We start from the raw sequence: 18,560 nt of genomic DNA on the forward strand, positions 1-18,560 counted from the left end.
TCCATACAACAAGGCCCATAGGCTACACCACAGCTATCACTGAAGGCAGGCACACCTATAACATACCTCAGACCATCACAGAGGGGAAGGCCCAGGCCTGGGCTTAAATACAGCTGCAGGCTCATAGGCAGAGGTGTGGGTAGAAGCCTCAGGTGAGACTGGTCAGGGTAATTAAGGTCTGTCAGTGCACTCTGAGCCCTGACAGGTTTTAGGAGCAAAAATAAAGGAAATGAAAACAAACCTACCAAAGTCTTTCCAACATAGTTAACCACTGAGCTTCCCTTCCTAAAAGCAGATTGTTTCCCATGCTAACACAACTGGATTCATTGCTAATGCATTTCTCTAATTCTACTGTCTCCAAAGAAAACGGATTTCAAATTTCATAAAAATACTTCAAATAAGGTCAAAAGATTGTTTTCCTTACAGCATTGAACCCAAATATAAAAACTGATTATCAGGAGCCAAAGGTATACTGACTAGTGGATTAAGCAAAGCAAGTACTTGAAAAATGACAACCTGAGTGCAGGTGATGCTAGCTAAGGTAATACAGCTGTTTCACATGCAACTCATTCTTAATTACTTTAATTACCCTATGGTTCAGTACTTAATCTTTGTGCTATCACTGTATTACAAATATTGGTTTGTAGATCAATGTCTTTTACTGATGTTCTATCAATAAAAGTTGTAAATTACATGATCTTATCTGAAGTTTTCAAGACTTCATAATCTATACAGTCCTGCTCTAAAAATCAGTCTAAATCAGTCTGACATGAATACTCTGTTAATGTGTGAAGAATTGATATAATTGTTCTGAAGAAAACAATATGATCTATCATAAAACCTGAAAAAGAGAAAAAAAGAAAATCTATCTATCTGAACCAAAGGAAAGAAGAGAGAGAAGAAAGTACAATACATAGCTGTGGCATGGAGGAAGGGAAGTCTAAAAAAAAGTGTTAAACATTTTCAAGCTAAGTTCCGAGTGAGAAAACAGATTTGCTGAACAACTAGCTTCATACCCAAGTACTTCAAGTTTTGCTCCTGCTCAACCAGCTCTTCAAAGCAGGCATGGCAAGGATTCCTAGATGGCTTGGGGAGAATCCTTAGATGGTTTTGGGTACGTTTGTGGAATGTAGGAATGTTTCTACAAAGCACAGAGAGCAAAGCACAGGTCCTGGAAATTATTCTTCTAGAAAGCACAGAGGGGATTCCTGGATGCACCCGGAAAATTCCTGGAAAGCATGGGGAACATGCTGGATCACCAGACAAATTCCCAGGATACACTCAGGAAATCCCTAGAAAGCAGAAAAGAAAATAGAACATTCCTAGAAAGCATTGGCAGAAATCCCTACAAAGCAAGGAAGGAAAACTTCCAGAAAGCATTGGGAAAATTCCTATCAAGCCTAAGGAGAATCCTTGACAATTCTTTAAAAGTACAAGGGAAATTCCTAGAAATCACTGTGGGAATTCCTTGAAAACATTTGGAAAATTCCTAGAAAACACTGGGAAAATCCCTAGAAAGCTGCAAGACAATTCTATTTAAACTATACACTAATCTGTATAACTGCTATGTCGGATTTTCTAAGAGGAAAAACGTGAATACAAAACACATACCTAATATTTTGTATGCCTGAAACCAATTATTTTTATAGAATTCTTTGTATAATTTAAGAAACAAGCACGTGATGCTTTAAGAATGTGCCTTTAAAAAGAAAAAACTGAGAACAGTGGTCAGAAATAGACAGAATAACCATGCACGACACTTCATCTGTCATACACTCCCAGTTTCCAACGATTTCAACTTGCAGCATGTTCTGACACCAATGGGAGCGTGGCTCTTCAGCAATCCTCTTTGAGCTCTCTTCTCATGCAGACATCCTCAATCCTGAGAACTCTCATGAACAGCATCCTTTCCTAAGTACTTGTCCAGTCTCCCCTTTCACTTACATACAATTTTGCATCCACAGCACCCTTCATTGAAGTTCTACAGATCTACTAACCACTGTGTGATGGATTACCTCTTTTTCTTTGTTTTGAACACAAGTCTGAGTAGCATCAGTTGTTCTGGCATTGCAAGAGACCCTTAAAACAGGCATTTCCTATCCAAATTACAATTTTGCAAATCTCTTCCATAGCCACCCCAGAGTTTTCTTTCTGTGTTGAGGAGACACAGCCTACTTTTAGTCATTCCTTGCACTGAAGCCATTCCATACCTTTGATCATTCTTGCTGCCTTCTCTGAACCTTTCCCAGTTCTAATACAGATTTTTGGGGAGAGATCAGAAGTACACACAATATCTAATGTACAGGTGAACCACTGTATTGGGTTTGTATGGCGGGGTTTTGGTAGCGGGGGAGGGGCTGCAGGGGTGGCTCCTGTGAGAAGCTGCTAGAAGCTTCCCGAGCTCCAAGTCAGACGCACCTCTGGCCAAGGCCAAGCCAGTCAGTGACAACGGTAGTGCCCCTGGGATAACAGATTTAATAGGGGAAACCTGCAGCAGAGGGAGGAGTGGGATGTGAGAGAAACACCTGTGCAGACACCAAGGTCAGTGAAGAAGGAGGGGGAAGAGGTGCTCCGGTCGCCAGAGCAGAGATTCTCCTGCAGCCCGTGGGGAAGACCATGGTGAGGCAGGCTGTCCTCCTGCAGCCCATGGAGGTGAACAGTGGAGCAGATATCCACCTGCAGCCTGTGGAGGACCCCGTGCCAGAGCAGGTGGGTGCCCCCGAAGATGGCCGTGACTCCGTTGGAAAGCCCGCGCTGGAGCAGTCTGTGCCTGAAGGACTGCAGCCTGTGGAAGGGACCCACGCTGGAGCAATTCATGAAGAACTGCGCCCCATGGGAAGGATTCACATTGGAGAAGTTCATGGAAGACTGTCTCCCGTGGGAAGGACCCCACACTGGAGCAGGGGAAGAGCGTGAGGAGTCCTCCCACTGAGGAGAAAGGAGCAGCAGAGACAACATGTGACAAACTGACCACAAGGTGTTTTAAGATTTGGTTTTAATTCTCATTATCCTGCTCTGATTTGATTGGTAACAAATTAAATTGATTTCCCCCCCCCCCCCAGTTGAGTCTGGGTTTTGCCTGTGACCATAATTAGTGAGTGATCCCTCCCTGTCCTTGTCTCGAACCACGAGCCTTTCATTATATTTTCCCCTTGCCATCCCACCAGGGGGGAGTAAGCGAGCAGCCACATGGTGCTTTGTTGCTGGCTGGGCCTAACCCATGACAACCACAGACTTACACAGTGGGACTGAGATGGGTTTTTTTATGTTCTCTGTTCCTTTTTTAATGTTAACATTTAATTTGCTTTTTGTACATCAAGCACTGAGCTGACATCTTCATGGAATCATCTGTCTTGATGCTATAAAAGTGACCCTTCCCTTTGATCACTCTTCCCTCCATGCATCAGTTCACATTTATGTATTCTGAATTTCATCTGCCATTTTACTGCTAAGTACTTCAGTCTTGTATGGTCCTTCTGTAATTCTCCACAGACTGCTCTCATTCCTATATTGAATACCACACAAGGATCTCACTATTCCATATCCAAAATAAGATCTAGTGAACTACTGGATTATATATTATGCTGAAACAGATAACCAAGCATCTCTAAGCAGTAATCAAAAGGTGCTAAAGACAAATATTGACAAATTGATAAATGTGTCTTGTTAAATTATCTGCTGCTGTCTGTTTTTCCCCTCTTGGAAAGGCTACCACCCCAAAGAAGTGTCAAGAGAATGCAATGTGCAGTTGGGCCTCAAGTCACTCCCAAGAAAATGTAGTGTCTTAGCATAAAATAATTTCCTTGGCAACTTAAGCTACGACAACTGAGTTTCCATTGGAAGGTTTCAAATACAGGCACACATTTTCTTCTGATGCATCTGCAGTGATGGCAGTTAACTTCCAGCAGAGTTGCAGCATGAATGTTATCTAAGGTGCAGTAACTTCACCATAGTTTTCTGGCAGCTGGCAGAGATTTTCCACACTCTTTGAGAAATGCAGGGCCTAACCTCACATGCTTTGCACATCCAAAATTCCTACTAACTGCAATGGGAACTTTTTCCATGTAAAGATACAAGACTGCATGTTCACTAGAAAATTAAGTAAACACATTGAGGGTGGCCCTCCCATAAAGGCATGCAGACATACAAATGCTCTTTCCACTCCTTTTCTAAGCACGTCTTTACAATTTATGTATGAAGTTTTGTTATAACAGAGCCTGGTGTTTGAAATGTGTAATATCTAGCATAAGTATAATACAGCATTTATATTTAGTCACAAAACCTCCACAAATGCTAAAATCCTACCCTAAAGTATATATACGCTGTCTACTTACTTAGAGCTATCTTTACCTGATTAACAGACAATCACAGCAATCAAATCCATTTACCATTAAAAAAGACCATATTAAAGACACTGTTAATTTGACAGTTTTAAACAAAAATTTCAGTTCTGATACTAGATATAGTCAAACTTACAAAAAATATAATCAGCTTAATATCTTCTTTACTTTGTATGCAGGGAATTATTGTAACAAGACAGTCATTTTTATTTTGTGAGTTATAATAATTGAGAATTTTGAACTTTATTTTATTCTACCAAAACCCAATATGTATATAAAAACCAGAAATACTATTCTTTCTTTTTAGAATATTATTAGAGTATTGTATGTACTCCTTAAAAAGAAGTTAATCTGGCCTGATAAATATGAAAGCAAAGAATAAAGGACCATTCTTCCCCAGAAATAAACAGCAACAAACTCAACATGAAAAAGCCAAAACAGTAATGAAGCTGAAAATTATCTGAACACTCACTGTGCTGGTTTTTTCAGTTTCATATTAGAAACGGAATGAAGACAATGATAGGCAATATTTGATTTCTCCATGAACTGATGACTACTCCCATCAAATTATCAGATCTGAAAGGAGAAATACAGCCATTCTTGAAGGCCAGCTGCCATCTAGTGAATGGTACAAAAACTGTTTAAAGCATTTTTATTTTTTTGACAGTTTAAATTAGTTTCTTGGTGGAATACCTTTTTGTCATTTTGTCACTGTTAATTTTGGGGTCTGTAAACTATTCAGGACTACGGCTATTAAAAGGTATGCATTCCAAAGCAGAGCAATGTCACTCAGCAATGTTTTCTATTAAAATATATAAATAAGGTCTTGATCCCACAGCTTGCTCCAAAAAAGCCAATCCTGAGCACTTTCAGAAAGTCATATTAGGTTTTTTTGGGCTCCACTTCATTATACTAAAAAGAACTGAACTATCAGTCTCTTAAAGTAAAATATTCAGTATTACAACAATATACTACATTTAAAAATTGAAGAAGTTTAAGTTAAAATTCACTGACTGAGATGTGCTTATCAAGCAACAACATCATAGTTTTTATGTAGGACACCATGTGTGTTATTGTTATATGTATGTTTTACACTTAGTAACTAATTTATGGATAACTAGAATAAAACCAAAAATATTACCAGTGTGCATCAACACTGTCAAATTCACTATTCTTATGTAAGACTACTGTGTTTCATGAATTAGTAAGTAAGTAGTTCATTCCCATTTCACATTTTTGTGAAGCAAGAAGTATTCCCTTCATATTTCAGAAATTATTACTGGTAGATACCTGCCAAGCAGGCTGGTAGCTTTGTCTTGTTTTTCCCCTAAACCATCACCTGCATTTCCACAATCAATGTGATGACACAAGCTGGAACTGCCACCAAAAGAGGTCACAGCCCTCCCTCCTCTTCCAGCTGCCCATTTCAAGCCATTCTTTGCACTGACACAAGCATTTCTATGGCAGTGCAATGCACAAAATCAAGTGCCAGTTAACTAACTCACCAAGAAAAAAAAAAATACTACTACACCAAACAAGCTCGTCATCTTTGCCATACTGATACCTTTCTTATTAAAAGGAAGGACAGGAATTATATAATGAAGCTGATAAAGGGTGAAACCCCCTCTTTTACTGCCTAAACTGATGATGGAATTATGATAAACAGGAGGCAGGAAGGAAAAGTGACTGTACTGTGCTACTCATCCAATTATATTTATGCAAATCTGTATCAAAGTAAATTTTTGATTGGAAAAATAGATGGGCTGCTGCAAAGCACCTCTTCCATGCATTTGTCATTAAAAAAAATCAGCAAGAAGATCTAAACTTGTCCTTATTAAAGCAACAGAGGCTCAAATCAATAATTCTAACAACTATTATTTGGAATTCTTTGTCACTCAAGATTAGATTTGCAGGTGTTTTCCTTCTCATAAGAAATCAGATTTTCCAGATGTTACAAAAAGTCTCTTACAAAGAACAACTATATATGAACATAAACCACAGAGCGCATTTCAAATATGCACTTTTCCATACTTTTCTTTCCTAAACACAACTTTCTAAAACCAAGCAGAGTGTCTACCACTTACAGTTTGGAACTCTGAAACACAAATCTGCCATTTTAAACAGAGAATGTTTTTTGTTTAATCGAGTACATACTCGAGGGCACTCCTGTTTACGAGAACCTTTGATGGAAAGAAATAAAACAAGAGAATGTGTTTATAACACATTGGCTTGAAAATACATTCTCCTTCTTGGAATGAAAGCTCCTTATAATTTTTTGTCTGTACATTCTCTGGACAGACATTAGTCTGTCCCACACCAAATATCTAATAAGTCTGCAAATTCCATATAAGCATATTCCATACATGTGCAGTACAAAAACGTGCTAGGAAAAGAAATATTAAGTAGATATCCAGGAAAAAAGGATCAGAAAATAAACACTGAAAGGAGAAAATTTGGTTATGAATTGAAAGGAAATAGAATATAGGCCCTTTTGCACATAATTAGGCATAAAGAGATGGCTTGCTGTTTTTCACACTGCTCAGCCCTACACTTTCTGCTGAGTTCCTAGTCAGTATTTAAAATTAGCTGAACTGGCTCTATTAACCCTGCCTGTGCATATGACTTACTAAAACATTTTGTGTACAGCCCTTGGTTCAGTAAGGAATGTGATTAAGCAGGACACCATCAAAAATATTTCCTTATGCTTCCCTTCCAGAGGCCTTCAAAATACACGCTGGACAGTTTGTAGTCGTGCTGTAAACCACCCTCTGCATTTTCTGTGAACATAACTATGTCTGATCCGTGTCGTCTATTTGAGATCCCAATTCTTGTACATATGTGGTCTCAAGTGAAGTCTCTATGTATTCAGTATGCGTGTCACTTTACTTACAATGAAGCTACTTGCAAGAACAAAATTATGCACCTACTGAGTTTTATAGATCATGATGTTACCTTGTATCCCACAATGCTGACAGATCTTCTGGAAGGTTTTTATAAAAGTACTGCACAATTCATGGCACAATTTAAGAAAGCGGTGGACCAAAAAGGTATACAATTAATTTTTCTTAGACCCTGACTGAACATTTGCCAGAGCAACATACTGCTACACTTTCACCAATCTTTGAATAAATATCTGTGTCCTGATTACTTGTATCAGCAGCTTCTCAAGTCAGCTGTGTGGCTGCCCACTTGTTTTTCTCAAGCAGCACCTACAGTTCACTTAACCCCAACTGCTGGTGGAAAAACTGCTACTCTGAGTCAAGGAAGGCACTGACAAGGGACACGGGAAAGCGGAAGCCCAACTTTTGGGGATACGTTTAAGAAGCACCAACTCGACAAGCGAGAGGCGCTGAGGTGACGAGATACGGGAGGCGAGCGAGCCCCGCCAAGACCAGCTCTGTGGAGAACAAACCGAGCGGCAACGAGGAGGGGGATGAATCCATTTCGTCTGTGGGAAGAGGGTATTTGAAGTCGAGAGAGGGCTCGCAGCTGGGCGGCCCGTCGCTAGGGGACAGAGCTCCCCTCACCGACAGCGGTTTGACGGCCCCTCACAACGGAAGGCCCTCAGCGGCGGCGGAGGCGGGAGCGTGAGGGAAGGCGACGCCCCACCCCGCCCCGCCGAGGGCGCTCCCTCCCAGTGCGCGTGCTCCGCCGCGGGCGCCTGCGCAGGGGGGCGGTGTGGCCGCCTGTCAGCGCGGCGTGGCGCGGCGCGGCGCGACTCTTGCGCGGGGGCTGCTCCGGCCGGCCGGTTAGCCGCGGGGGTGGGAGTGGCGGACGGCTGCGGTAGGTCTGGCGGGCCCGGCGCTGGCGGAGCGGGGGGCCCGCAGGAGGGCGAGGCGGGGCGAGTGAGGAGCTGGAGGGGGCCCCGCAGAGGAGGGGGGGGGTTGCTGCCCTCTCTCGCGGAGGGAACGCCGCGCAAGCCCGCGATGGAGGCGTCAGCCTTAAAGGTGCTCCTCCTGGACCCGGGAGATGAAGGCACCCAGCGGTGCAGGATAGGACCTGCCACCCTCGCCTTCCTGGGAGCCAGGATCGGTGCCCCGCTGAGGATCTCTCTGCCTGCCGGCCGCTGTTTGTGCACGGCGTGGCCCCGGCACGATTTGGCGGACGGGTACCTGCAGGTCGATCTGACCTGCAGGACCGCGGGTGTGACTGCAAGGGACCTGCAGGGCCTCACGCTGGATGTCGGCCAGCTGAAGCTTCTGGCGTATCGCCAGTTAAAAAAGGCAGCTGTGAAAGTGGTCCTGAAGAGCTCTGCACTGAAAAAGTCGACTCCTAGAGCGGTGTTGCAGGAGACAATCAGAGAGCTGCTAAGAAATGTTTATGTTTCACTGCATTACGTTGTTACTGTTGCCCCAAATCTTGAGAATCCTGTGGTGTGTATTGAAATACTGTCTGTAGACCCTCTGATGGATGAAGCTGGGCTGATAACCCCCCAAACGAGCATAAAAATTAAGGAGGTGGTCACTTTTGAATGGTACAGACATTTATCAGAAGACACGGCAAAAACTTCCATTGCAGGACTAGATGATGTGGGAAAGTCTTTGAAAGAAATGATTGATCTGCCTTTCCGCTTTCCAAGAACTCTTAAGAAGCTAGGACTTTCTCTCCCTAATGGAGTGCTATTGATAGGGCCCCCAGGTGTAGGGAAAACTCTTATGGTAAAGGCGGTAGCAAAAGAAGTGGGTGCATTTCTGGTTTGCATCAGTGGCCCAGCCCTCTATGGTTCAAGACCAGGGGAAGGTGAAGAGAATTTGCGAAGAATCTTTGAAAAGGGCAGAGAAATGTCATGTGAAGGCCCAACCATTCTCTTTATTGATGAAGTTGACTCTTTATGCCCAAAGCGAGGAAGTTCAAACAGTGCTCCTGAAGATCGTATTGTTGCTCAGTTGCTAACACTACTGGATGGTGTAGGTAGTGAGGGTAAGATGGTCATTGTAGCAGCAACAAACAGGCCTGATGCCTTAGACCCCGCACTGAGAAGACCTGGCAGATTTGACAGAGAGGTAAGCAAACCCTGTTGTGCATACGCTCTCTTTTTTGTTTCCTTTTTGAGGTTGAGCAGGGGGAAGTAATTTTTTTTTTTTAATGTCTACTAGTCATTTTTCCTAGGGGGATTCTACAGGCTTGAGACGTGTCCTGTTTCTTTAGTTTGCTGCAGCTTGGGTAAGGTAGGGAGCACATTTTACTCAGGAAACCGAGAGCTCCAAATACTTGAAAATGGACAAGGGGAGTCTTTATGCTTCTTTATCATAAAGACATGAACCTGTTCTTGAGGGTTTTCTTTTGCTTGCAGATGTTTAGCATTACAGATTTAGATTTTTCTCATTTAAATCACAGATCGAAGATTTATGCATCTCTCCTTAGAATTTTATTGTGACAGAGAACTAGTAACCTGTTGTGTCAAAAATTCTATTCAGATTTCAGTAACAGAGGCTAGGTCAACTCTGGAAAACTTCTGCTAGCCTAATGGTCAAAAGAAGAAAGAATACATGCAGTTATGCAATGAACAATACTTTTGCTTGTGTCGTTTCTTTTGCTGGCTAGATGTGCTCCTGGGTCATCCAGTTTAGTCAAGTTCTCTAATGCTTTCAAAATCATAATTTTCATTGCTTTCCAAGATTTATAGATTGTTCAGATATATTTTATGGCAGTATTTTACCAGGTTTTTAATAATGTATGAACATTTATCTAGTTGATTTTTTTCTTTTGGAATAATCTAATGTGATAATCTAATCTAATGTGGTAATCTAATCTAATAATCCTTGTGATGCAAGGAAATTATTATTTAAGTGTTATGTCTTATGTTGAAATTGCCTTAAAATAGGACTTGATGGACACTAGCTGATGGTGTCTTATGAACAACTGTTTATACAAACACTGTTCACTTGGAAAGTAAGTGTAAATGAAGGGTATTTTAAATATTTGTTGTTTGTATAGTCTAGTAATAAGTTTCTTGTAAAATTCTCTTGTTGCAGTGTAAGTATATATAAATCTTCAGTAAACAGTATAAAGCAGAGACAAAGTTGCTTGCCTAGGTCTATAAAATAAGAGCAATAAAGCAAAATATCTACTTAAATTTTGTTTATTATATTCGGTTTAGGTTATTATTGGGACCCCAACACTTACGCAAAGAAGATCCATCCTGCAGTTGCTTACATCTAGTATGCCGATTTCTACAGATGTTGATTTGGTTAAACTGGCAGAAATGACAACTGGGTATGTTGGAGCTGACCTTACAGCACTCTGCAGAGAAGCTGCTATGCAGGCTGTGTTCCGCAGCTCTTTGGTATGGTTGCAAATAAGTCAAGAAGAATATCATTAATATATGTACCACCCTTTCCCCATTATACTCGGCTTTACTTGGAAAGCTCAACAAGTTGAAGAACTCACGAATTAAAATACTGAAAAGCACCAAATGTGTTATAAATGTAAATAGACCACTTTGTCCTTTCAGTTCTCACCTGAAAAGACTGTTTTCTCCTTTCTGGGTGGAAAGCTTTGCCAAAAGTTTTTATCCTCATCCTTATCTTTTTAGGATTGTGCAAAGCAGAGATTTTAGTCCTTTTTGGCAAACTAAACTATAATGTCCTCCAAAGCTCTCTTTTGAAGCTTTTGATTTAAAATTCTACTTCTTAATAATAACTGCAAATTAAAGCTTAGGTTGACACGTGAGTATATAACTGCTAGTGATAATAACTATTATCATTTGGTTTGTATGGCTGGATATGACATTGCTGTAGACACAAGGTATACAACTGCCCAGTGTGCAGAAATTTAACTTTTTAGTGATTGTCTAATTCCATATTTATAATATCTATTTCTTAATATTCCTTCTCTGTATTCTGACTTTTACAAGAATTTTGAGATCTGTTTGCTGTGGTTTTTCATCTGGAATGGCTGAGTGGAAATTTAAAGCCGAATATGCAAAATTTCTAGTCAGAGCATCTACAGAGAATGGTAGAACCTTCTGTCTTCACTCAGGGGTAGAAAAAAGAGAGCATCGTATTTCTGTAACTTCCATCTCCTCCAGATAACCTTACAAATATTGAAAGTAATAAGCAAAATAATTTGAGCATGGTATGCCATAAAGAAATAGGTGGACAAATGAAAATAATGAATAAGTAGATGGCCTATTTGGCTTGAGAACTGCAAGCACCTTTGTAAAATACATCTTAGTTCTGTTACTGCATCTGTAGTTTAATAATAGTATTTTATAGCCTATTTGAGATAAAGTGCCTTACTTTCTTGAGTATGTGGTGAAAATGGATGTTAGAACATTTTTATTTGTATTCAAGAGGTTCTAGAATTTGGTGTGTAGTAACCCTGAAACTAGCACCCATTTGATTTAGCAGATCACTGTGTAATGGAGCTATAATTTAGGGAAGCTATACTTTAGGGCAAAACAGTAGTTTTCTCTAAAACACTAATTTCTGTTAAAATTGGTTTTCCCTGTGTAAAAACTTGCTGTTAAAGAGAATATATGCTACTTTATCTTACATCTTTGTGTCTGCAGTGCTTAAGTTTGTTAGGGCAGGTATTTGCTTCTTTATTAGTTGCATTTGGCCTTTTGTGAAGTGTTTTGCATACTAATGCAGCATTATAAGTTATTATGTTAAAATATTGTTAATATGCTTTATCTGGGTTTCTTCAGGATTCAGCTGAAACAGTGATTAACATGGCAGATTTCCAAGAAGCTTTTAAAAAAATTCAACCATCCTCATTTCGAAATGCAGTTGGACTAACAGAGTGTAAACCTGTCACTTGGGAGCAAATTGGTGGTCTTGAAGATGTGAAATTAAAGTTAAAACAGGTAACGTATAAAACAAATTTAGATAAACAGCTAGTTTCTAATAACTGTGTCCTCTGAGGTATTCTGTATGCTACATTACGGGAATGAATTCTCCTGCAAATTACCTGATTATAAATTCTGTTTTAAACACTTTTTATACCACATTAAGTTATTACAATGTTTGTGAGTTAGAAATCCTCCAGTCACAAGATATCACCACCAAGCATAATATCGTGCAAAAATAAGCATGTTTCTTAGTAGCTGAAAAACACTTGTAGCCAGATAATTTGTCCATTCCTGAACTTGTAGCCAGTGATGGCTCTCGCGTATCATCTTTCAAGGACTGCCTTTTGTTCTGTTTGAGACAGAGAGGAAACTTTAAGAAGAAGGGCATTACATGAAGGAAGACCAAATTAGTGTTCTCTGATTTCAAATTAATGTTCGTACCAAGGATAGGAATTAATGTGCTCAGTAATTTTATTGATTGCCTATGCACTTCAGTTTTGTTAGTAAGAATTTCATCCCTTTTTTATGTATTGACAGAGTATTGAGTGGCCTATGAAATTTCCTCAGGCGTTTGCTAGGATGGGCCTGTCTCATCCAAAGGGTATTCTTCTCTATGGACCATCCGGATGTGCCAAAACCACACTGGTGAAGGCTGTGGCCACAAGTTGCCACTGTTCCTTTCTCTCTGTAAGTGGTGCTGACCTTTTCTCACCTTACGTTGGAGATTCAGAGAAGATTTTGTCTCAGGTACAGTTTTTTAATTTGTTTAAAGTCTGTAGTTTATTTTTGCTTGATTTTTGTAAAGTACTAGTTAGGCCTAAATTTTGTTACTGAAAAGATGATAGTTAAAGCTCTCATCTGATTATTAAATAGAAATAGCTTAACAGATTCACATTTATATGAACTGAGAATCTAGCCCTAAAATTATACCAGTTTTAAACTCTGAAAGTATTTCTACCCTTTTGTTTTCAGTTCACTTAAGAATTTAAATAAGAAGCAGAATTTGCCTGTAGTAAATGTAAGCCAGAACAGCTCTTGTGAATATTTATGAATCTATCTTTAAAGTTAAGTATGTAAATACAGAGTGTATGTAAATAGATGTTTTCATGGTAGAGTAAATCATCATGTAAATAGATGTTACCTGGTAGAGTGTATGCATTAACTTTTTACTTTATTGATATTTACTTATTTATTGATATTTAAATAAAAGGTTTTTCGCCAAGCAAGAGCAAATACTCCAGCAATAATATTCCTAGATGAGATTGATTCTATCTTGGGATCTCGGTCACACCGCAAAACTAGCCATGGTGTCTCAGAGCGGGTTCTTTCTGTTCTGCTTAATGAGTTGGATGGTATTGGGCTGAAAGTCACAGAAAGAAGAGGAAGCAAACTACAGCTTGAGGGCCAATGTCAAGAACAAAGTGATGAGGAAAGAAAGGTATTTATGTTCACTTTTCCGTATAGGAAGAATGATAAATGCTGTCCAATTGTTCTAAAAATTTTAGTTGGTGGCATTCACACTTTCTAAACTTAAAATCCTCAAGCTTAAAAATATACAAGATGCTCTTCTACTCTGTCATAATTTCCAGTTTTTAGAAAATACCATTGTCGTGGTTTAACCCCAGCCAGCAACTAAGCACCACCGCAGACGCTCACTCAGTCCCCTCCCAGTGGGATGGCAGAGAGAATCAGAAGGGTAAAAGTGAGAAAACTCATGGGCTGAGATAAAGACAGTTTAATAGGTAAAGCAAAAGCCACACACACAAGCAAAGCAAAACAAGGGATTCATTCACCACTTCCCATCAGCAGGCAGGTGTTCAGCCATCTCCAGGAAAGCAGGGCTCCATCATGTGTAACAGTTACTTGGGAAGACAAATGCTGTAACTCCGAACGCTCCTCCCTTTCTCCTCCTCCTTGCAGCTTTAGATACTGAGCATGACGTCATATGGTATGGGATATCCCTTTGGTCAGTTGGGGTCAGCTGTCCCAGCTGTGTCCCCTCCCAGCTTCTTCTTGTGCACCCAGAGCCTACTCGCTGGTGGGGCGGGGTGAGAAGCAGAAAAGGCCTTGACACTGTGTGAGCACTGCTCAGCAATGACGAAAACATCCCTGTATTACCAACACTGTTTCCAACACAAATCCAAAACATAGCCCCATACTAGCTACTATGAAGAAAATTAGCTCTACCCCAGCCAAAAGCAGCACAACCCTATATAGGCTGCTAACTGTTTTTACATACACTGTTCCTCAATGGGACTTTGTTTGAACAAAATATCTACACAGGCTAATGAGCATTGCTAGTTGGTGTTCATCTTCTGTCACAAAAAAACTCTTGCTTGACACTAAGGTAATTTTTTAGACTAATTGTGCTATTTTTACTATTACACAGGTTCCTTCCTGAACTTACTTTTTATAAGCATTTCCCCTACTTCATTTGCAGTGCTTTCTCATACATACTTTATACAAAACCAGTACAGTTATGATCAGTTACTTATTTAAACAAAAAGTTGCAGCTGGACTTTTCAGTGAATTGTTCACAACATTTAATAATTAGCTTTTCTGTATTTAAATTTCTGTCTTAATATTATGATACTCTCTGGGGGAAAATTGAAGAAAACTGTTTCGGAATTATAAGATACTGAATTTTTCATATAAAAGGTCTTTGTTACAATCTGGCCAAAGAAAAGTCTATATTTATTGTCAAGGCAGATACTAACTATATTTCTTCCCTGTCACCTGATCTGGCCTGCGCCAAGGCATTTTTTTACCTTAAGAGAAAAAATATTAATATTGAAAGGAATATAACTACATGTAAAGATACATAATCTTTTTGCCTTTCCCCTTTTCTCATTAGTAGTTAACTAATATCTTTAGATAATACCTATCTTAACCATGTTGCGCTAATTTGTTTATATCATCTCTTACTCAGCTAGAGTGTCAGGAAACTTTGAACAAAGATTTTGTGGTAGTTGCTGCAACAAATAGACCAGATGTGTTGGATGATGCCTTATTGCGTCCTGGAAGGCTAGACAAGATGATCTATATTCCACCTCCGGATCTGAAGGTGATGTATTACAAATCCATACGTGGCTTTAAAAGGAGAGGTATTAATTGCCAGCATACTTTACTTTAAGAGCAAAGGGGGCATATTCCTATAATGCATTCAATAATTGATGGTTGATTCACTGAAAGTCAGTTACCAGACTCAAGGTACAATGAAGAAGTCTAGAAAGGAATAATTACATCTGTAATTTAAACACCAGTAACACTTTAACTGGTATATGTAGTTATACTATAGCATATAGAAAACAGACAAAATGTGGAATAATTCTGTATTTACAAAATCAAGCTGCAGTTTAGGAGTACTGTAACAAGTTGTCTGTCCTTGCTTCAAATCATTCTTGTGCCCTGTTCCCAAGGGTAGTGTGGCTGCTTGTCCTGAGCTTCCCCCCAAAAAGGAGTTGATCCAAAGCAGGCCAAATATGGACTCTTCAGTCTAAAATACTGTGTTTTCATGAAGTAACGAGTAACTGTGAATAACAGACTAATATATGAGATAACCATAACCGTAAGAGTAATTATCATCTCCATTAATAGCATTTTATTCACTCTTCCACCAAAAGTGTGTAGTTTTGGTTTTGGTGCTCTTCTGGATTTTCCTTAGTTCTTATTTCAAATTTGGTACTGCTTTGGAGAGGGATTAATTACTGGTTTGTTTGGTTTTGTTTTCTTGTATAATATGCACCAATTTACAGGGAAGGCTTTCCATTTTAAAAATCTGCACAGAAAAAATTCCATTAGATACTGACGTGTCATTACAAGATGTGGCAGTCCTGACACACTTCTTCTCTGGAGCCGATATTGAGAATCTGTGCAAGGAGGTAAGAAAATATTGATGGTTAATCTGTGAAACAAACTGTAAATGAAACCTTTCAATGGAAGGAGAGAGCTAACTCATAGATGTTACCAAGCCATCTGTAGTACAGATTCTTTCGCAGTTTGTAATGCAAATATAAACAGACTGAGTAGAACAGAAGAACTGAACATGGGTTAATTCTTTAAATAAAAAAGCCAAATAAGAATAGAAGCTTTCTGTGATAATTTACAAGAAGTTAAGGAATTGGACTACCCTTTGTTTCACATTGCCCTTTCTAATCCAAGCTCACACCTAGATGAATTGTATTCTGTGTACTGCAAGCAACTGCAGCATTTTTAGCTGAAACTAGCACATACTGTCAAGGCTAGAGAGAAAAAAATTGAGAAGAGAAATCCGTAAGTATTTGAAATAAGTTGTATAAAAGAGAGAAGACTAGGAAGAAAATCCAAGTATATAAGTGATCAAGGATGTATTGTCTAATCTAGAGAAAGAAGTGAATGAAAAAGTTATAGTAATCTTATTTGATGTTTATCTATTGTTAAATAACCATAAATTATACAATGCTGTTTTCAGATGCTTTACCTAAAATTTTGTTTCATGTAAAATATTTTAGAATACTGACAATAACTTCTTTGCAACTTAAAATATAAGATTTCAAGTTGTTTCTTTTTTCTTCTTCTTTTTGAAGGCTGCTTTGTTGGCACTGCAGGAGAATGGACTTGAAGCAACTGCTGTAAAACACGAGCATTTTGTAAAATCATTGAGGACTGTAAAACCATCCTTAAACGTAAAAGACTTGGAATTTTATGAAAAATTTTATAGTCAAGAATTAGCCTCTTGAATCAAAAAGGAGTGATGTGGCATAGGTATTGTAAAATATATTGCAAAGATTTTGCAACGGCTTACATCTTTCCTGCTTTTTAATACTGTACTTACTGTAGTTTTCAGTGTATATGAAATAGAGTAAAATTTCACTTGTGAAAAATCTGTGATTTCAACAATGGAGAATAAATTAAAATCTTGTTTGCTTTGGCTAGGTTTCCATCTGATGAAATGAGTAATTGAGATACTTAGATAAAGCACTGTGGAACAGCTTAGTTACTGTAGATGTCCCACTTTTCAGAACAAACATTGGCATAATAAGAGTATTTAATTTAAAATGTGTTGTGAAGTCTCCAAAGGACAGAGAATATTTAACAAATAGAAAAGCTTTCAGAATGTTAAATAGGAGGAAGTAAGTCCCATACTATATAAAATGTAAGGTGTTTTATATGTGTGTATCCACAGGCTTGCTTTGTTAGAAGCAGATACCAAAATATAGTGGCAGTGAAAAGGTTGTCAGTAACTTAGTAATACCTTGTTGTAAGTTTGGGAGTCTGGGGTTTGGGGACTAATTTTAGATCAGTTACTGCTTACTGTACAAAGCTTTGGATTGAGTAAGCAGATACTAAGTCTGTAATCAACTCAAATTATAATAATTTCTTCTTTAGAGAAGGGAGTTTGCTTTATAACACTTTCTGCAGAATTCTTTTCCCCACCCAACCGTTCTTTGACAATATATTTTTGTAGGTCATCTTCTAAATACACAGATAAGTCAAAGGAAATTGTTACTACATGTATCTAACTGTGCATTTTAACTTTACCAGGGTAGGTAGTTTTTTAATTATTTTTTCCTTTTCCCCATGAAAATGCTTGTGAACAAAACACTCCACTGTCAAAGATAGTTTCTTATTTCAGCTGAGGTTCTTAAGTTATAAACCCATTAGCAAATACTTCTTTCTCATAACAGGGACACTAGGGCCTACACTGCAGTGCCGTTTACAGTGAGAAGGATCACAAAAGGAAGTTCCAAGGCGGTTAGCGACTGCAGAGGGCAAAGGGTAGTAGTAGAAGCCGTTGTAACTTAGGAAAGGGTTCAGATATAAACAACTGCCCTCCAGCTCGGTGGCTTTGATCACCATTTCCTAAGGAAGGACCATCTTGCTGCTTTATTGCTGGCAACAAGTAGGCCAGCACCAGTGAACTTCCCAAACACCCAAAGGTTTCTCAGCAGTAGTGCTGGAGATAAAGTATGAAGACCTTCAGGGTAACTCTCTATTTTGCTTTCCAGTGTTTGAGAGCATTGCTTTAGAATTGCCAGACCTGGAAGTTGTTAGGACAGCAAAATGCTGTCAGCTCCTTTGTTTCAAAGATGCTCCTGCTTAACTTCTGTACTCGTTCCCTAAAAGGACCAGCCGCACTAATTGTGCCCTGTCGTGTCCCCTCCTTGCTACAGGAAGCCAGCAGAGCATGCAGTAAAGGCAGCCTCTCCTTCCCCTTACTGCTTTCTGGTGGGCAAGAGGGAAAGGTAGGAACAGATTGACAGGAGCAGTCTGCTGGCACCATGTACCTCCAGCCTGCCTGTGGTAGGAGTTTTTCTCAGACTGTGGGGTATTGGGAAGTGATTGTAACACAGTAGGGCGACAAGAGCCTGTGCCAGGGTTAAGCTTTTGTTGCAGCAGAAGGGGATGGAGTGACATCGGGCTCCTGTTTTGGTCACTACACGCAC

At 39.4% G+C, this 18,560-nt stretch overlaps 1 protein-coding gene across 1 annotated transcript; it reads left to right on the forward strand.

Annotated features, from left to right (window-relative positions):
- Positions 1 to 8,202: 8,202 nt before the first annotated feature.
- On the forward strand, positions 8,203 to 17,044 carry AFG2B (AFG2 AAA ATPase homolog B). The gene is made up of 8 exons (XM_009913914.2): positions 8,203 to 9,343; positions 10,441 to 10,626; positions 11,992 to 12,150; positions 12,673 to 12,882; positions 13,346 to 13,573; positions 15,065 to 15,199; positions 15,891 to 16,016; positions 16,701 to 17,044. The coding sequence occupies exons 1-8, from the start codon at positions 8,267 to 8,269 to the stop codon at positions 16,851 to 16,853; spliced, it is 2,274 nt and encodes a 757-aa protein (XP_009912216.2). The 5' UTR covers positions 8,203 to 8,266; the 3' UTR covers positions 16,854 to 17,044.
- Positions 17,045 to 18,560: the final 1,516 nt, after the last annotated feature.

The sequence above is a fragment of the Haliaeetus albicilla genome, chromosome 12, assembly GCF_947461875.1.
Source record: "Haliaeetus albicilla chromosome 12, bHalAlb1.1, whole genome shotgun sequence".
NCBI classification, from domain to species: Eukaryota; Metazoa; Chordata; class Aves; order Accipitriformes; family Accipitridae; genus Haliaeetus; species Haliaeetus albicilla.

What these genes read in the sequence shown, in the direction of transcription:
- AFG2B (XM_009913914.2), top strand. Translation starts at nt 8,267, where the DNA reads ATGGAGGCGTCAGCCTTAAAGGTGCTCCTCCTGGACCCGGGAGATGAA. An exon ending in CTGTGTTCCGCAGCTCTTTG is followed by an intron (nt 10,627 to 11,991) that starts GTATGGTTGCAA and finishes GGGTTTCTTCAG; the next exon opens with GATTCAGCTGAAACAGTGAT. An exon ending in TTGAGAATCTGTGCAAGGAG is followed by an intron (nt 16,017 to 16,700) that starts GTAAGAAAATAT and finishes TTCTTTTTGAAG; the next exon opens with GCTGCTTTGTTGGCACTGCA.